Genomic DNA, 17,049 nt, shown 5'->3' with positions numbered 1-17,049 from the left:
GAATTACGGCCGGGTCGAACTCTTCCCAAAATTAATTAGCGCATGCGTAGTATTACCGCCTGGTCAAACTCGTGACGTCACGAGTGACACTTCCACTGTCATCATTTTCAAAATGGAGGAGGCTGATTTGAATTCCGGTAAATTGAAATCGCATAAAGGGAAGAAGATTAAGAGCTATTCAGTGGGATTTAAGGTCCAATTAAGCTTACATCACACTCAAATTGTTACTGCATGCTTTTGGTAAGTGCCGGAGTGAGAAGAGGTTTTAAAATAATTAGCACATGCTTACTTTTACCGCATGCCTTTGGTAAGCGCAGGAGTGAGAAGAGGTTTTAAATTAATTAGCGCCCCGGCTGCAATTCAAGGAAATACGGTAGTCACAACTCCAATTCATTTCAATATTTTCCAAAATCCCCAGTCAACATACAGTAGTTATAAAAACAAAACAACCTAAATTCCCCCAATAGACATTTTGTCTATTTTATATTTTTTAGCATTTTCCAAGGGTGTATAAATAATTTAAAATAATTAATACAAAGGGAGGCTTCATGGTGGAAGAGGGGTTAGTGCGTCTGCCTCACAATACGAAGGTCCTGAGTAGTCAGGGTTCAATCCCGGGCTCGGGATCTTTCTGTGTGGAGTTTGCATGTTCTCCCCGTGACTTCGTGGGTTCCCTCCGGGTCCTCCGGCTTCCTCCTACCACCAAAGACATGCACCTGGGGATAGGTTGATTGGCAACACTAAATGGGCCCTAGTGTGTGAATGTTGTCTGTCTATTTGTGTTGGCCCTGTGATGAGGTGGCGACTTGTCCGGGGTGTACCCCGCCTTCCGCCCGATTGTATATGAGATAGGCACCACCGCCCCCCGCGACCCCAAAAAGGAATAAGCGGTAGAAATGGATGGATGGATAATACAAAGAGAGAATTTGGGCTTCACTTTAAGAAACTGACATTTATCTATGACAAACTTGCAACATAATATTGATAATAATTTCTTTCATAAATATACCACATTTAATTTATTCTATAGTAAATGTGGACATACCTTTGCCTTTCAGCCAACCTCGAATCTCCATTCCAAAATAAATGTACAGTATATGTACGTTTTAAAAATAAATAGTGTACGCTTAAAAACGTTTGCTTTGTTGTTAACGAGTACAAAAAAATAAATAATGGTGACGGCATGTACGAACATACCTACTGTAAAATAAGTTGACAGGATTCCTGTACCCCTGGCGCTGTTATTTTGGTTATATTTTCTCGATTGTTTGTAAATTTTGAAATGTATACATAAAGGTTAAAAATAAATAAATAAATCAACAGGAAGTGACGTTGTTTCGCGCATGCGTGGACTGATCTGGTAGTCCGATACCGACCGGGGAGTGACAGCTGTGTTTGTGAGGAAGTTTGCAATTATGACTGTTAATAGTTTGCCGGTGCGGGATGTGTCCGTTCACTTCAGTTTGCTTCAACAGTATTTATTTCTTCTGAAGAAATATCCCATTCTGACTAAATCAATAACAAGGTCGGACGTAGTGGACTTTGGCATATTTGTTTTGTTTGTACTTAGCAGCTAATGTCACTTATGTGTTGTTTGTGTAGTGAACAAGTTGTACACTTCAATGTTTATCCTTGTTTTTTCTTTTTAGTGGCATCCTCTCAGCCTTAGGAAATCTGCTTTCTCAGATTGTGGAGGCAAGAAAAAAGTCCAAAGATGATGGAGTAGTCCAAAAGATTGACACAGCTGGAGCTGCACGCTATGCCATTTATGGGTGAGTCTTTACAGATGGGAGTTATGACTCTTCAAAGGGAGCCGGATCCTGAAGAGCCGTTCAAAAGATTGGCCTGTTATTATAATTAGTTAGGGACCGAATGTCCCTTTGGGACAGAGGACCCTATTGTATTTCTAAGGTTTTATTATTATTATTATTATTATTATTCCGCCGCCTCTTCGAGCTGTAATTTGACCCTCTTAAAGGCCTACTGAAACCCACTACTACCCACCACGCAGTCTGATAGTTTATATATCAATGATGAAATATTAACATTGCAACACATGCCAATACAGCCTTTTTAGTTTACTAAATTGCAATTTTAAATTTCCCCGGAGTTTTTTTTTTTTAAAACGTGCGTAATGATGAGTACGCTTGACGTCACGGGCTGTTAGGGTATATGAGCGCTGCGCACACACACAGCTATAAGTCGTCTGCTTTAATGGCATAATTACACAGTATTTTGGAGATCTGTGTTGCTGAATCCTTTGCAATTTGTTCAATTAATATTGGAGAAGTCAAAGTAGAAAGATGGAGTTGGGAAGCTTTAGCCTTTAGCCACCCAAACACACGGTGATTCCTTGTTTAAAATTCACGGAGGTGAAACTTTACTATGGATCAGAGCGGACATGGATCCCAACTGAATGTCAACCAGCAGGTTTCGGTGAGAAAAGTGTGGTAAAAAGTCGCCTCTTACCGGATATCAGCTGAGCTTGTGCCGCCCATATAGCTGCCGTCGACATCGCTGAGACACTGCGCGTCAAGACACCCGTGGACGTACACTACCGATTATCAGGTACTGTTAAACTCACTAAAACACTAGCAACACAATAGAAAGATAAGGGATTTCCCAGAATGATCCTAATAAATGTGTCTAAAAACATCAGAATCCGTCCCAATGCAATTGTGTTTTTTTTTTTCCTAGTCCGTCGCTATCAATATCCTCAAACACGAATCTTTCATCCTCGCTCAAATTAATAGGGACATTTTCGGTGTCTCGGTCCGAATAGCTGTTTTTGTTGGAGGCTCCCATTTAAAATCAATATGAATATGTGAGGAGCCATCAACATGTGACGTCATCGTGGATGTTCTCTACTAAATCCTTTCAGCAAAAATATGGCAATATCGCAAAATGATCAAGCATGACACATAGAATAGACCTGCTACCCCCGTTTAAATAAGGAAATATCATTTCAGTAGGCCTTTTAACATGCTTCAAAACTCACCAAGTTTTACACACACATCAGGACTGGTGAAAATGGCCATCTAATAAAAAAATCAAACCCCAAAACTCAAAATTGCGCTCTTGCGCCTCTTAGGAAAAAACACAGACAAATTGGCTTGTAACTTCCGTTAGGAAGGTCGTACTGACATGAAACAAAAAACCTCTATGTAGGTCTGACTAAGACCTAGATTTCATAAAATGACGACCTTCTGCAAAAATCAATGGGAAGTTGGCAAAAACCACTTCAAAACTAAATTTTCCTAAAAATGTAATTTTTGCCTCTTTGAGCTGTAATTTGACTTCCTAAAATGCTTCAAAACTCACCAAACTGGACACACACTTTAGGACTGGCGAAAATTGCGATCTAATAAAAAAAACAAAAAACTCTGCGCTTTAGCGACCCCTAGGAATAAAACACAGACAAAACTGCTCCTAGGAAGAAACACAGACAAAACTGCTTGTAACTTCCGGTAGGAATGTTGGAAAGACATGAAACAAAAAACCTCTATGTAGGTCTCACTTAAACCTACATTTTAATAATTGACATCCTTCAGCAAAAATCCACAGGAAGTTGGCAATTACCCCTTCAAAGCAAAAGTTTTGTAAAAACCCGTCACCTTTTTTCAAACATTATGGGTGACAGGAAGAAGCACCAGTGTGACCCCAGGATGCAGGGAAGGTAGGTAACGTGAAGGTAAAGATATGTTGAATGGGTAAAGGCAGGAAACACCAGCAAAAGTCGGTCCCGTCCATCGCTGCTTGCAGCTATAATTTTAACAGTTTTTTTAATCAAGGAAATGATCAAATATGTACATCAGAATAATTAAATTGACACAAATATTACTCTACCTATAGAAATTATTCGCAAGTATTGGTTATAATTGTATTTTTTGTTGTGTTTTTCAATGTAAACATTCCATAAGGCGTTGCCATAGTTCCATGCCTTGGCAGTGACACCACGGGTTAGAATTTTCCCTCACCTAATATTTTTAGCATTTTACCTAAAGAGAAAACAAATATACTAATTATTAGGAAGAATAAAACGCATTACTAGGTATAAAAAGTTTAATAAAACTTCAAAAAAATTAGGACAGAATAAAAATGTGACTACAAAATTATATTAACTTACCTGGTGTGTGTATGCCTTAATTACGACCTGTGTGTAGGCTTAAACTACTACGCGTTAGAGTAATCAACCCGAAAAGTGAATTCAAATGAAAATAAATTATTAGAAGTGTGTGTGTGTGTATAATATATATATCATCCATCCATTTTCTTCCGCTTATATATATATATATATATATATATATATATATATGTATGTATGTATGTATATATATATATATATATATATATATATATATATATATATATGTATGTATGTATGTATGTATGTATATATATATATATATATATATATATGCACACACAGTGAAGAAAATAAGTATTTGAACACCCTGCTATTTTGCAAGTTCTCCCCCTTAAAAATCCAGAAATCACAATCTATGATTTTTTTGACAATTTATTCATGTGATACAGCTGAAAATAAGTATTTGAACACCTGTCTATCAGTTAGAATTCTGACCCTCAAAGACCCGTTAGTCCGTATTTAAAAGTCCTCCTCCACTCCACTGTATTATCCTGAATCAGATGCACCTCTGTGAAGTCGTTAGCTGCTTAAAGACACCTGTCCCCCCCTTACAATCAGTAAGACCCAAACATTCAGCATGGATAAGAGCAAAGAGCCGTCCATAGACACCAGAGACAAAATTGTACAAGGATGGAAAGGGCTACGGAGAAATTGCCAAGCAGCTTGGTGAAAAAAGGTCCACTGTTGGAGCAATCATTAGAAAATGGAAGAGGCTTAACATGAAGGTCAATCTCAATCGAAGTGGAGCCCCATGCAAGATATATCACCTCATGGGGTCTCAATGATGCTAAGAAAGGTGAGGAATCAGCCCAGGACTACACGGCAGGACTTGGTCAATGACATGACAAGAGCTGGGACTACTATTTCCATGTATGGTAATACACTAAGACAGGGATGCCCATTACGTCGATCGCGAGCTACCAGTCGACCGCGGGGGGTGTGTCAGTCGATCTCCAGCCAGGCTTTTAAAAAAAATAGACCTAAAAATTAGTGATCATCAATCTTCACCAAGACGTCACTTAAATGACATTCACGGTACCGGAGGGTCTTGTGAGATGACGCTGGCTGCTGCAAGATCATTATTATGAAAATATGACAGAGAGGAAGGCGAGAAACACTTTTTTTTCAACAGACTCTCGCGCCGTACCTTCCGTCAAAACTCTAAAGGCCGACTGCACATTTCCTATCTTCACAATAAAAGCCCTGCTTCATGCTGCCTGCGCTAACTAAATACAGAGTCTCGGAAAACTGGCGTGCACAAGCGATCCCTCAGAAAGCTGGCGTGCACATCACTTGTGCACGCCAGCTTTCCGAGACTCTTATTTTGTTAGCGCAGGCAGCATGAAGCAGGGCTTTTATTGTGAAGATAGGAAATGTGCAGTCGGCCTTTAGAGTTTTGACGGAAGGGACGGCGCGAAAGTCTGTTGAAATAAAAAGTGTTTTGTCGCCTTCCTCTCTGTCATTTTTTCATAATAATGAACTGGCAGCAGCCAGCGTCATCTCACAAGACCCTCGGGTGCCGTGAATGTCAATCAAGCAAGCTACGGAATTTGCCGCCAATGTTTTTCTTGTAAAGTGTATGGAAGCTGGATGAATTAGATGCCAAAAACCAACCACTTTCATGCGGTATTGTACAGAAAGGACAACTTTTTTTCTCCTCCATTTGAAAATGTGGGCGTTATCATCATTGCTGTCTGATTCCAATCAATGCAAGTCATCAGAATCAGGTAATACACCAACTTATATTCTTGTCTTTGTGAAAGAAAGACATCTATATGTGTTACACATGCTTGTATTATCATTAAACACATTTAACTTGTTTACAAAAATGTCTCTTTCATAAATAAATAAATATAAATGATATATATAAATGAGGTAGATCCCTTCGAGCTGGTCAATTGAAAAGTAGCTCGCCTGCAGAAAAAGTGTGGGCACCCCTGCACTAAGACGTCATGGTTTGAAATCATGCATGGCACGGAAGGTTAAACCAGCACGTGTTAAGGCCCGTCTTACGTTTGCCAATGACCATTTGGATGATCCAGAGGAGTCCTGTGTGAAAGTTTTGTGGACAGATGAGACCAAAATTGACCTTTTTGGTCATAATTCCACTATGCGTGTTTGGAGGAAGAAGAATGATGCGTACCATCCCAAGAACACCACCCATACTGTGAAGCATGGGGGTGGTAGCATCATTCTTTGGGGGTGTTTTTCTGCTCATGGGACAGGACGACTGTAAAACAAACATTGCATATGAAGTGAGGTCAAGTTGGAAATCCAGTTTATGCATATTTATTAAAGAACTTGCAGGGTGAATGAAATATACCGTGGATTATTGCAGTGATATTGTGTTATATGTTCTCCTCCCTGTTGCTGTCTGCCTTTGTCTGCCGTTGGTAAGAAAGGTTTGTGCTCCCACACCCGAGTCCTTCTTCGTTTGGCTCACCTGTGCTCCTACATCTCCCTTCCCCCTGCACTGCTCAACCAAAAAGCCCACCACCTAGTGACAAAAGAAAGTAAATGCTATCTCAAAAATAAGGATGACTTAAATGGCTCCTACAATTAATAAAGTTTGACTGACCTGACTGTTTTGTTGACATTCCCTTTAGCGCAGCTCCATCTAAAGCAGTGGTCCCCAACCTTTTTGTAGTTGCGGACTGATCAACGCTTGAACATTTTTATTTATTTTTTCCATGAAGAAATACAATCATGTGTGCTTGCAGACCGTATTGATCTATATTGATATATAATGTATATAGTGTGTTTTTTATGTTGATTTTATAAAAAAAAAAAATATATATATAAATCAATCAATCAACATTTTTTTGTGCGAACCGGGCCGCGGCCTGGTGGTTGGGGACCACTGATCTAAAGGATGCATAACGTAACCCCAGCCTCTACTGTAGCATCTATTCTATGCGGTTTATAATGCGGTGCGCCTTATATATTATGTGGGCCTACCGAGGATGTCGTAGTGGTTTGTGCAGCCATTTGAGACACTAGTGATTTAGGGCAATATAGGTAAACATTGATTGATTGATATATGAACAAAATATGAAAATAGGCCATTCATTGAAGGTGCGCCTTATAGTGCGGAACATACGGTGTGTGTGTGTGTATATATATATATTAGGGCTGGGCAACGATTAAAAATTTTAATCTGAGTTAATCGCAGTATTTCTCCGATTAATCGCGATTAACTGCATTGTATACGCAAAGCCCAATAATGAATTCAAAAGTAGTGTGTACTGCACCTTTATTGGAATATTCTCCCACATGAACAAAAGCGCCAAAACATTTGTTGTGCAAACACAATTTAAATCAGTCCTTGTTAACCAGTAGCAGTTAAATAGCATATTTTATGAAAATCAACTCAAAAAATGTAAATACAAACATTTAAGCTTATTGCCACTGCAATGGTATTTAAGTTATCCTGTTTATGGAAAATAAATATAATCTACATACAAATCTCTGAGCCACAATCATAACATCTGAACAGGCAATTTCTGAGGTAACAGCAGAAACATTTTTTTTATATCAGGGATTTTATGTTTAAAAAACCTATATTATAGGTAGTGGGCTGTTTTAGGGAATTTTTGATCAAATTATCCGTAGTAGCAATATTAATGTTGTGTTTATTCTGCGTAGTGCACTTAAAATAATTATGACCATATCTAGGAATTAATATGATAGGAATTTTCCGATTGTTTGCTTGGTGCTTTGATAAACTGAACGCATATACATGGCACTATATTGTGATGTTATGAGCCAGGGAAAAAAAAACTACCCTACCCAGCATGCAATAGGAGTGACGAGCATGCGCGGTAGCTCGGTATAGGTTGTGTCGCCATGACGGCATCTTGTATGTTGTGATATGCACGCTCTGAAAGTAAACGTTAAGAACTCAGCCAACACGCCTCGTCTGCATTATTCATAAATAGACAGACAACACATATACTCCGCTGCTTCACAAGCCGCTGGATGTAGCCGGCAAAGTATTCCCAGACGGTCTAGCAAGCACGCGTCATTCAGTCCAAAACGGCCCGATCTATCCACATCCAGAATTGTCTGGCGGTCGTAAGTGATCCCGGAGTGACGACACTGTAAGCCAGCCATGAAATTTGCAGAATTGTCCGGTATTTTTGTCAAATGTTCCATCTTTACCAAGAGCCCCTCGACGCCGAATTCCCAACCGGGCGACGCCATCTTGTTAAGAAAAGGCGTTAACAAAATAAAAGCATGTAAACAACATACGCAAATGTGCGATAAAATAATTGTCGGCGTTAATAAATTGATGAGTTAACTCGTAATTAACTCATTAATTTGCCCACCCCTAATATATATATATATATATATATATATATATATATATATATATATGGGGCTTCACGGTGGCAGAGGGGTTAGTGCATCTGCCTCACAATACGAAGTTCCTGCAGTCCTGGGTTCAAATCCAGGCTCGGGATCTTTCTGTGTGGAGTTTGCATGTTCTCCCCGTGAATGCGTGGGTTCCCTCCGGGTACTCCGGCTTCCTCCCACTTCCAAAGACATGCACCTGGGGATAGGTTGATTGGCAACACTAAATTGGCCCTAGTGTGTGAATGTGAGTGTGAATGTTGTCTGTCTATTTGTGTTGGCCCTGCGATGAGGTGGCGACTTGTCCAGGGTGTACCCCGCCTTCCGCCCGATTGTAGCTGAGATAGGCGCCAGCGCCCCCCGCGACCCCGAAAGGGAATAAGCGGTAGAAGATATATATATATATATATATATATATATATATATATATATATATATATATATATATATATATATATATATATATATATATATACACACACACACACACAAACCCCCTTTCCATATGAGTTGGGAAATTGTGTTAGATGTAAATATAAACAGAATACAATGATTTGCAAATCATTTTCAACCCATATTCAGTTGAATGTGCAACAAAGACAACATATTTGATGTTCAAACTGATAAATATATATATATTTTTTGCAAATAATCATTAACTCTAAAATTTAATGGCAGCAACACGTGACAAAGAAGTTGGGAAAGATGGCGATAAATACTGATACAGTTGAGGAATGCTCATCAAACACTTATTTGGAGCGTCCCACAGGTGTGCAGGCTAATTGGGAGCAATTGGGTGCCATGATTGGGTATAAAAGCAGCTTCCATGAAATGCTAAGTAATTCACAAACAAGGATGGGGTGAGGGTCACCACTTTGAAAGCAAATTGTCAAACAGTTTTAGAACATTGCTCTACGAGCTATTGCAAGGAATTTAGGGATTTTACCATCTACGGTCCGTAAAATCATCAAAAAGTTCAGAGAATCAGGAGAAATCACTGCACGTAAGTGATATTACGGACCTTTGATCCCTCAGGCGGTACTGCATCAAAAACTGACAGTGTGTAAAGGATATCACCACATTGGGCTCAGGAACACTTCATAAAACCACTGTCGGTAACTACAGTTGGTCGCTACATCTGTAAGTGCAAGTTGAAACTCTAAGTTTTATTATGCAAAGCGAAAGCCATTTATCAACAATATACTGAAACGCCGCCGGCTTGGCTGGGCCCAAGCTCACCTACGATGGACTGATGCAAAGTGGAAAGGTGGTCTGACGAGTCCACATTTCAAATTGTTTTTGGAAGCAGAGGACGTGGTGTCTTCCAGAACAAAGAGGAAAATAACCATCTGGATTGTTATAGGCGCAAAGTTCAAAAGCTAGCATCTGTGATGGTATGGGGGTGTATTAGTGCCCAAGGCATGGGTAACTTACACATCTGTGACGGCACCATTAATACTGAAAGTTCCATACAGGTTTTGGAGCAACATATGTTGTCATCCAAGCAACGTTATCATGTATGCCCCTGCTTATTTCAGCAAGACAAGTGTTACAACAGCGTGGCTTCGTAAAAAAAGAATTTGTGTACTTTCTTGGCCTGCCGCAGTCCAGACCTGTCTCACATGGAAAATGTGTGGCGCATTATGAAGCACACACACACACACACACAAACACACACACGCACACACACAGTATTTTCATATTTACTCTGACTCATTGTTGCCAGTCGTGTGGCACAGACGTTCAGAGGGGGTAATCGCCAATGCTCAATGTTTACGTGCAAAAAAACCAAAACGTTCACAACTGGGAATCATTCACTTGAAAAAATCGTCTAAAACAGTTGTTCTCAAATGGAGGTATGCGTACCCTTGGGGGTACTTGAAGGTATGCCAAAGGGTACATGAGATTTTTTTTTTAATATTCTAAAAATAGCAACAATTCAAAATCATTTATACATATATTTATTGAATAATACTTCAACAAAATATGAATGTAAGTTTATAAACTGTGAAGAAAAAAACTACAACAATGCAATATTCAGTGTTGACAGCTAGATTTTTTTGTGGACATGTTCCATAAATATTGATGTTAAAGATTTCTTTTTTTTTTTTGAAGAAAGGTTTAGAATTAAGTCCATGAATCCAGATGGATCTATTACAATCCCCAAAGAGGGCACTTTAAGTTAATGATTACTTCCATCCATCCATTTTCTACCGCTAATTCCCTTTGGGGTCGCGGGGATGATTACTTTTAAGTGTAGAAATCTTTATTGATAATTGAATCACTTATTTTTCAACAAGATTTTAGTTATTTTTTCCCAAATAGTTCAAGAAAGACCACTACAAATGAGCAATATTTTGCACTGGTATACAATTTAGTAAATCAGAAACTGATGAGATCTGAAGTGAATTATATTTATATAGCGCTTTTCTCTAGTGACTCAAAGCACTTTACATAGTGAAACTCAATATCTAAGCTACATATTTAAACCAGTGTGGGTGGCACTGGGAGCAGGTGAGTAAAGTGTCTTGCCCAAGGACACAACGGCAGTGACTAGCATGGCAAAAGCGGGGATCGAACCTGCAACCCTCATGTTGCTGGCACGGCCACTCTACCAACCGAGCTATACCGCCCATAGTGCTGTATTTTACTTCTTTATCTCTTTTTTTTCAACCAAAAATGCTTTGCTCTGTCTGATTAGGGGGTACTTGAATTAAAAAAACATTTCACAAGGGGTACATCACTGAAAAAAGGTTGAGACCACTGGTCTAAAAGACTGTTCAAGAAATGTCACATCTCTAGTGGGACTTTTTAACACCCATTCCATAGCTAAACAAATTATTCAAGAATTAAAGTCTCTCTTGTGCTGGTCCCACACGGTTTTGTGTCGTTCCAGTTTGTTCATTACAGGACCAGTCAGCCATTACTTTTACCAGCTGATGGAGGTGTGGATGCCAAGTACAGATCCATACTGTGTGCTCAAACGTCTGCTTTTGGATCGCCTTGTTTTTGCCCCTGGCTTCCTGTTGCTTTTCTTCTTTGTAATGAACATCCTTGAGGTGGGTACCTACCACACTGACTGCTGTCTCACTTTGATTCTGAAAACCTCTGTGGTAAATGTTTTATTTTTAGTTTTAACAGCACCACATTCTATCCACCATTACATAGCATAACGGGAGCACGGTGGGGGAGTGTTTAACACATCTACCATCACAGTCCTGAACTGTTGTGGACTAAATTAGAATTTGTAATAAACTACGCCTTTTTAGTGTATATTTAATCAAATATGCAGTACTTGGTGGCGTTTTTATTTAGCATTTTAACATTCATTTGACTTGCCTGCAGATGTGTGTGGGTATTAAGAGTACAACCCTAAAATGGTTCCCGTCCTATCTTGTTTTTTTTCTGTAAGCCTAGGCCAGGGGTGTCCAAAGTGTACCCCTGGGGCCATTTGCAACCCGCAACTAATTTTTAACGGCTCCTGGCACCTTTTAAAAATACTATTTTAAAAGACCAAAGTGGAATAGTGGCGCAGTGGGAGAGTTGCCGTGCGCAACCCGAGGGTACCCGGTTCAAATCCCACCTAGTACCAACCTCGTCACGTCCGTTGTGTCCTGAGCAAGACACTTCACCCTTGCTCCTGATGGGTGCTGGTTGGCGCCTTGCATGGCAGCTCCCTCCATCAGTGTGTGAATGTAAATGTGGAAGTAGTGTCAAAGCGCTTTGAGTACCTTGAAGGTAGAAAAGCGCTATACAAGTACAACCCATTTATTTATTTAAAAAGAGCAAACAGGTTAAATATAACGAGACATAGTTCAATGTTAATAACACAAAGCCGCCATGCACGCTATCGTTTTCTCTTTTCTTTTGTTATTGCTCAAAAAATAATAATGAATCAAAATCAATGTTTTTATAAATCATTGGCCTATTTAAGGCTCCAATTACATCACATCAAATATTCCCCTTTGAAATACTTTTTTGGGGAAAATATGACATATTTAGTTTTTTACCATAAAAAACAATTGAAAAGTAATCGACGAATAGATCTGAAGTTAATCTTACAGTAAGTGTTGAACAAGAAAAAGAAAATGAATGTTTGAACTTTTTTTACACTTATGAGTGGGGGCCCTTTTGGATCCCTGAATAATTTTGGTGGGATTTAGTTTTTTGTTTTTTACAAACTGTCAATGTTATGTTATGAATTACTGACCTACTTAAGGCTCCAATTATTTCACATCTAATATTCCACTTTTGAGGGGATAATGCATAGTTTTGCCATAAGAACTGGGTTGTTTTTGACAAAACTCACAATAAAAATATTCACATCAACATTTAACTTTTTTATGATTGAAACCCTTTTTTAGTCCCTGCGACCAAACTTGAGGGGAACCCTAAAGGGAAAAAAAAATATCGTATTGGTTTTTATAATGAAAATCATCAAAATGGGCCCCACATGCTTTGATTTTTTTCTTTGTGTGTGCCACCCTTAGGGGAAAAGGTTTGGGCACCCTTGCCAATACTCCTGAGTTGGTCCACAACTGAGGTGTACCCCGGGGATCAATCTTGGTGCCTGTCCTCATTTCTTTACACAGGCTTCCTATGGGCTGTTTTTTAAAAGCACAATGTATGTTTTCCCTGTTTTGCAGATGGCATGTATACATTATCTGCCTGTAACAACCATGACTACTCTGCAGAAATGTCTGCATGATGTCCAGGCATGGATAGGGACGAATTTCCCATATTGAAACAAAAATAAAATAGAAATAATATATTTGGTCAAACGGACCCTCTTTGCAGATATGACAGCGCTATTTGTCTTCTGACCTCTAATTGTTACAAACAATTTAAAGGGGAACTGCACTTTTTGGGAATGTTGCCTATCGTGCACAATCCCTATGAAAGACATTAACGCATTATAATTTCCAAATAAAATCCGGTGACAGCGGAGCCAATGGGAGCTCCTCTATTTCACCCATAAAATCCGATTATACATTCAATAAAACACTGACAATATTCCATTTACGTTTCATGACCTGAATATTAACCAAGTATTAGTGATATTGTTATTATAAGTGCTAACACAAACTATTTAAAGAGGCGCTTGTGTCCCTATGTTTACATCATCGAGTGGTCTGCCGCTTCCTTGCTTCCTGTACGTTTTGAGTAGATTACAAATCATGCATCTCAACTGGACAGAAGAAGTCTAAGGATGTATTCCGATCTTCTCAGTCCCCAAGTAAGTTTAAACACAATCTAAGAAACAAAGTATGTTTAACCCCTGGCTTTAAAATCCACTTTGGCGGCATATATTGGTTATTATTGTCTTTACTTTCTATATTTTATTATTTTTACGTGGTAACATTTTTGTATGATTGCCATTCAAGAATTTTATTCCACCCTGTATGTACTTTTCATTTGTTTTATGTCCGCACAGCACTTTGGTCAGCGGGGGTTGTTATTACATTTATAAATGATTTAATTGAACAGAACCCCAAAGTTTGACCCCAGAGCTCAGTGTCTTGAAATCACTCACACGGCTCTCAATGTTCTCTAAAAAAAAAAAAAAAAAAATACCTTACATAACTTTTGCGTGTTGGCGGAATGACCAGGAACATTGTACACACTTAGGGGACTGATAAGCACACATTTGTAAACATTTGAGCAAGATTGGTAGAAAAAACATGGCTGCCTTCAACAAAAACATCTCTGCTACAGTCATTCTCCCATAACTTATTGACTATTTGTGTATTGGTTATAAAAAAGTTGAGGCTACCTGTCTTCCAATTTAGTATTTATGTGACCGACTTATTTTGTTCAGAAATCATGCAATGCCTTTTTAGATACAGTAATTGTTCAAAGGAAATTGCATTAGGGGCAAATGTATTAAAACATGTATCAAAATAATGGACCAAAAGCATATGTCCTAATCTCAGGTAAAAGGACTGGATGACTTTATGAAGAAGTTCAGAAGAAGCTACTGGACCGCTCTGAAGATGAACTGGAGGGTTTGGACACCTTTCCAGTTCATCAATATCAACTTTGTGCCTCTCCAGGTATTTTTTTCACTCTTGTTACGCACACTCTCATCATTGCGGTGGCCAACCTTGGCTGTGTGTGTTTGGCTTTCAGTTCCGAGTGCTATTTGCCAACATGGTGGCCTTATTTTGGTACGCCTACCTCGCATCGGTCAGGAAATGAAGCATCCCAAGATTTCAACTCAGGTAAATCAACTGGATGGACTACAATGGGAGAACAATGAGATTATACATGCAGCCAACTGGTCAGCAGTCCATTTTTGTGGACAATAATAATATAACAATAACTTTTATCACTGTGATTTAAACATTTCTAATACTTGACAGGGTTTAAAACATACCAAGACCTGTATTGCAAGTCACGATAATACTGTATTAAATAATAAAATTGTGTATTAACTACTGATACTAAAGTGCCTCGAATGGTAGATGTCGGTGTTGTAATATGAAAAATAAAATATAACAGAAATACAGATGACTCAATTTACACACTTATGCTGAGAAGTTCACGATTGTTCACACTAACCATGGCAGAGAATGCACTCAGCGCCCGGATGTTGCACTCAGGTGTACAGCCATCCTTAATTGTGAATGTTCTCATTCATCCAGGTCATTGTCATCTCAGGGCATTCAATCGATCTCAACTGGACTGTTTAGTTTGTCTTAAACAACAACTACAGCTTGTTCAGAACGCTGCTGCTAAAGTTCTAACAAAGACCAAAAAATATGAGCACATTACACCAATTCTTAAATCCTTACATTGGCTCCCTGTACATCAGAGAATTGATTTCAAAATCCTCCTGCTCACATAAATCACTACATGGTCTAGGGCTGAAGTATATCACTGATATGCTCCCACTATATAAGCCCTCTAGATCAGTGGTCCCCAACCCTCGGGCCAATCGGTAACGGACCGCAGAATAATTTTTTATTAATTTTTTAAAAATGTTTTAAATGTTGAATTTTTTTTAATTTTTATTAAATCAACATAAAAAAACACAAAATACACTTACAATTAGTCCACCAACCCAAAAACCTCCCTTTTTCATGACAAAAAAAAAAAAAATTCTCCCAGGTCCGCAGCTACAAAAATGTTGGGGACTACTGCTCTATATCACTAATATCTGAGACCAATCTGTTAGCGGTTCCCAGAGTAAACCCAAATCAAGGGAGAGCATCATTCAGTCACGACGCAACAAATAGCTGGAATAAACTTCCTGAAGATGTCAGACTTTCCCCAACTCTGACCACTTTTAAAACTAGACTAAAAACTTCTATGTTCACCTTAGCTTTCAGCTAAATCTTTTAATCTTTTAACGTCCGCACTGTTTTTTTTATTGTCTGCATAACTTTTATTTTCTCTCATTTCACTTTGTTGTCTGTGAAGCACTTTGAGTCTGCCTTGTGTATGAAAAGTGCTATACAAATAAAGTTGCCTTGCCTTAAACGTTTCGTCTCTCATCCAAGTAGGCTTCACATTAGTTCACGCTCAGTCTTAGATTGGTCAGATCTCGTCCAGCAGCTGGTGTCAAAACCTCAAATATTTGTACTCTAAAAACCAGGAGGGTGTGTCTGGGCAAGGATGGTTTCGCCCTGTCGTAGTGAGAAAAACAATCAGCAATCCTAACTGTCAAAGCCAACGACAGTCGTTAAAGTATAATTTCCCCTCGTTAGCATTTAGGTATTATGTGGCAGAACCATAGCTGTGGATCGACTACTACTAGTCCAAAACAGTCAGAATCCCTCACATATGCATTCTATTCAGTTGTAAACAAATGTCACTTTCTGTGACCAGAATGTTTCCAACTCCTGTTATTTGTAGGAGGCTAAATTGCAGAGTATTTTAGGAAAGGTTGAAAGGACAGTGTTGTATGTGGGAAACAGGTGCTGTTGCAGACCACCTCCCCTGTACAAGGATGTTTTTTCAACCTTGACAGACGCTTCCCTCACTCTTTTGTACCATCCATCCTCCCTGTCCAGAATCTGTAATTTTTTGTTCACGAAGGAGTGTTGTTTCTCGCTGAGGTGCAAGAAGACAGCTAAGAGTGTGCCAGGCATCAACTTAGTGGTTGTTTTGTTTCCCCAATATATAAATCAGTGCATTCATCATTACACTGGATAGCATACACCAGATTATTTTTGTGGGTGTGGGGTCTCCGGTCTTAAGGATGCAACAGTCTCTGTCTCAGGGTGTTGCCTGGTTTGAAGTGTACTGGGACGTTGTGTTGGTAAAACAGTTTCTCAGATAGACCTGATACATAAGGAATGAGAATATTGTTGCATCTGTTACCTTTTTTCCTCTTCTTCCACTCTGTTTTTATTTCTGGAACTGGAAGCACTTTTCACAAATGACCAGCTGGGGTTACATGTTTTGAGGGCTTCTCTCAAATGCCTATGGTCTGTCTCTTTGGCCTGTGGGCTGGTAGGAACATTATCAGCTTTGTGTTGATAATGTAGTGAAATAGGGCAGTAGTTCTTTGGGTCGGCTATAATTGGGTATCAACTGACAAAGGA

General features: G+C 39.0%; 1 protein-coding gene across 1 annotated transcript; it reads left to right on the top strand.

Annotated features, from left to right (window-relative positions):
• The first annotated feature begins 1,341 nt into the window (after positions 1-1,341).
• On the top strand, positions 1,342-15,982 carry pxmp2 (peroxisomal membrane protein 2). The gene is made up of 5 exons (XM_061906538.1): positions 1,342-1,525; positions 1,650-1,772; positions 11,397-11,559; positions 14,434-14,553; positions 14,630-15,982. Exons 1-5 carry the CDS (start codon positions 1,416-1,418, stop codon positions 14,696-14,698), a joined length of 585 nt encoding a protein of 194 aa, XP_061762522.1. The 5' UTR covers positions 1,342-1,415; the 3' UTR covers positions 14,699-15,982.
• The last annotated feature ends 1,067 nt before the right edge of the window (positions 15,983-17,049 follow it).

Source organism: Nerophis ophidion, linkage group LG07 (genome assembly GCF_033978795.1).
Source record: "Nerophis ophidion isolate RoL-2023_Sa linkage group LG07, RoL_Noph_v1.0, whole genome shotgun sequence".
Lineage (NCBI taxonomy): Eukaryota > Metazoa > Chordata > Actinopteri > Syngnathiformes > Syngnathidae > Nerophis > Nerophis ophidion.
The sequence above is the reverse complement of the archived record's forward strand: the minus strand, read 5'-3'. Positions and strand labels throughout refer to the sequence as shown.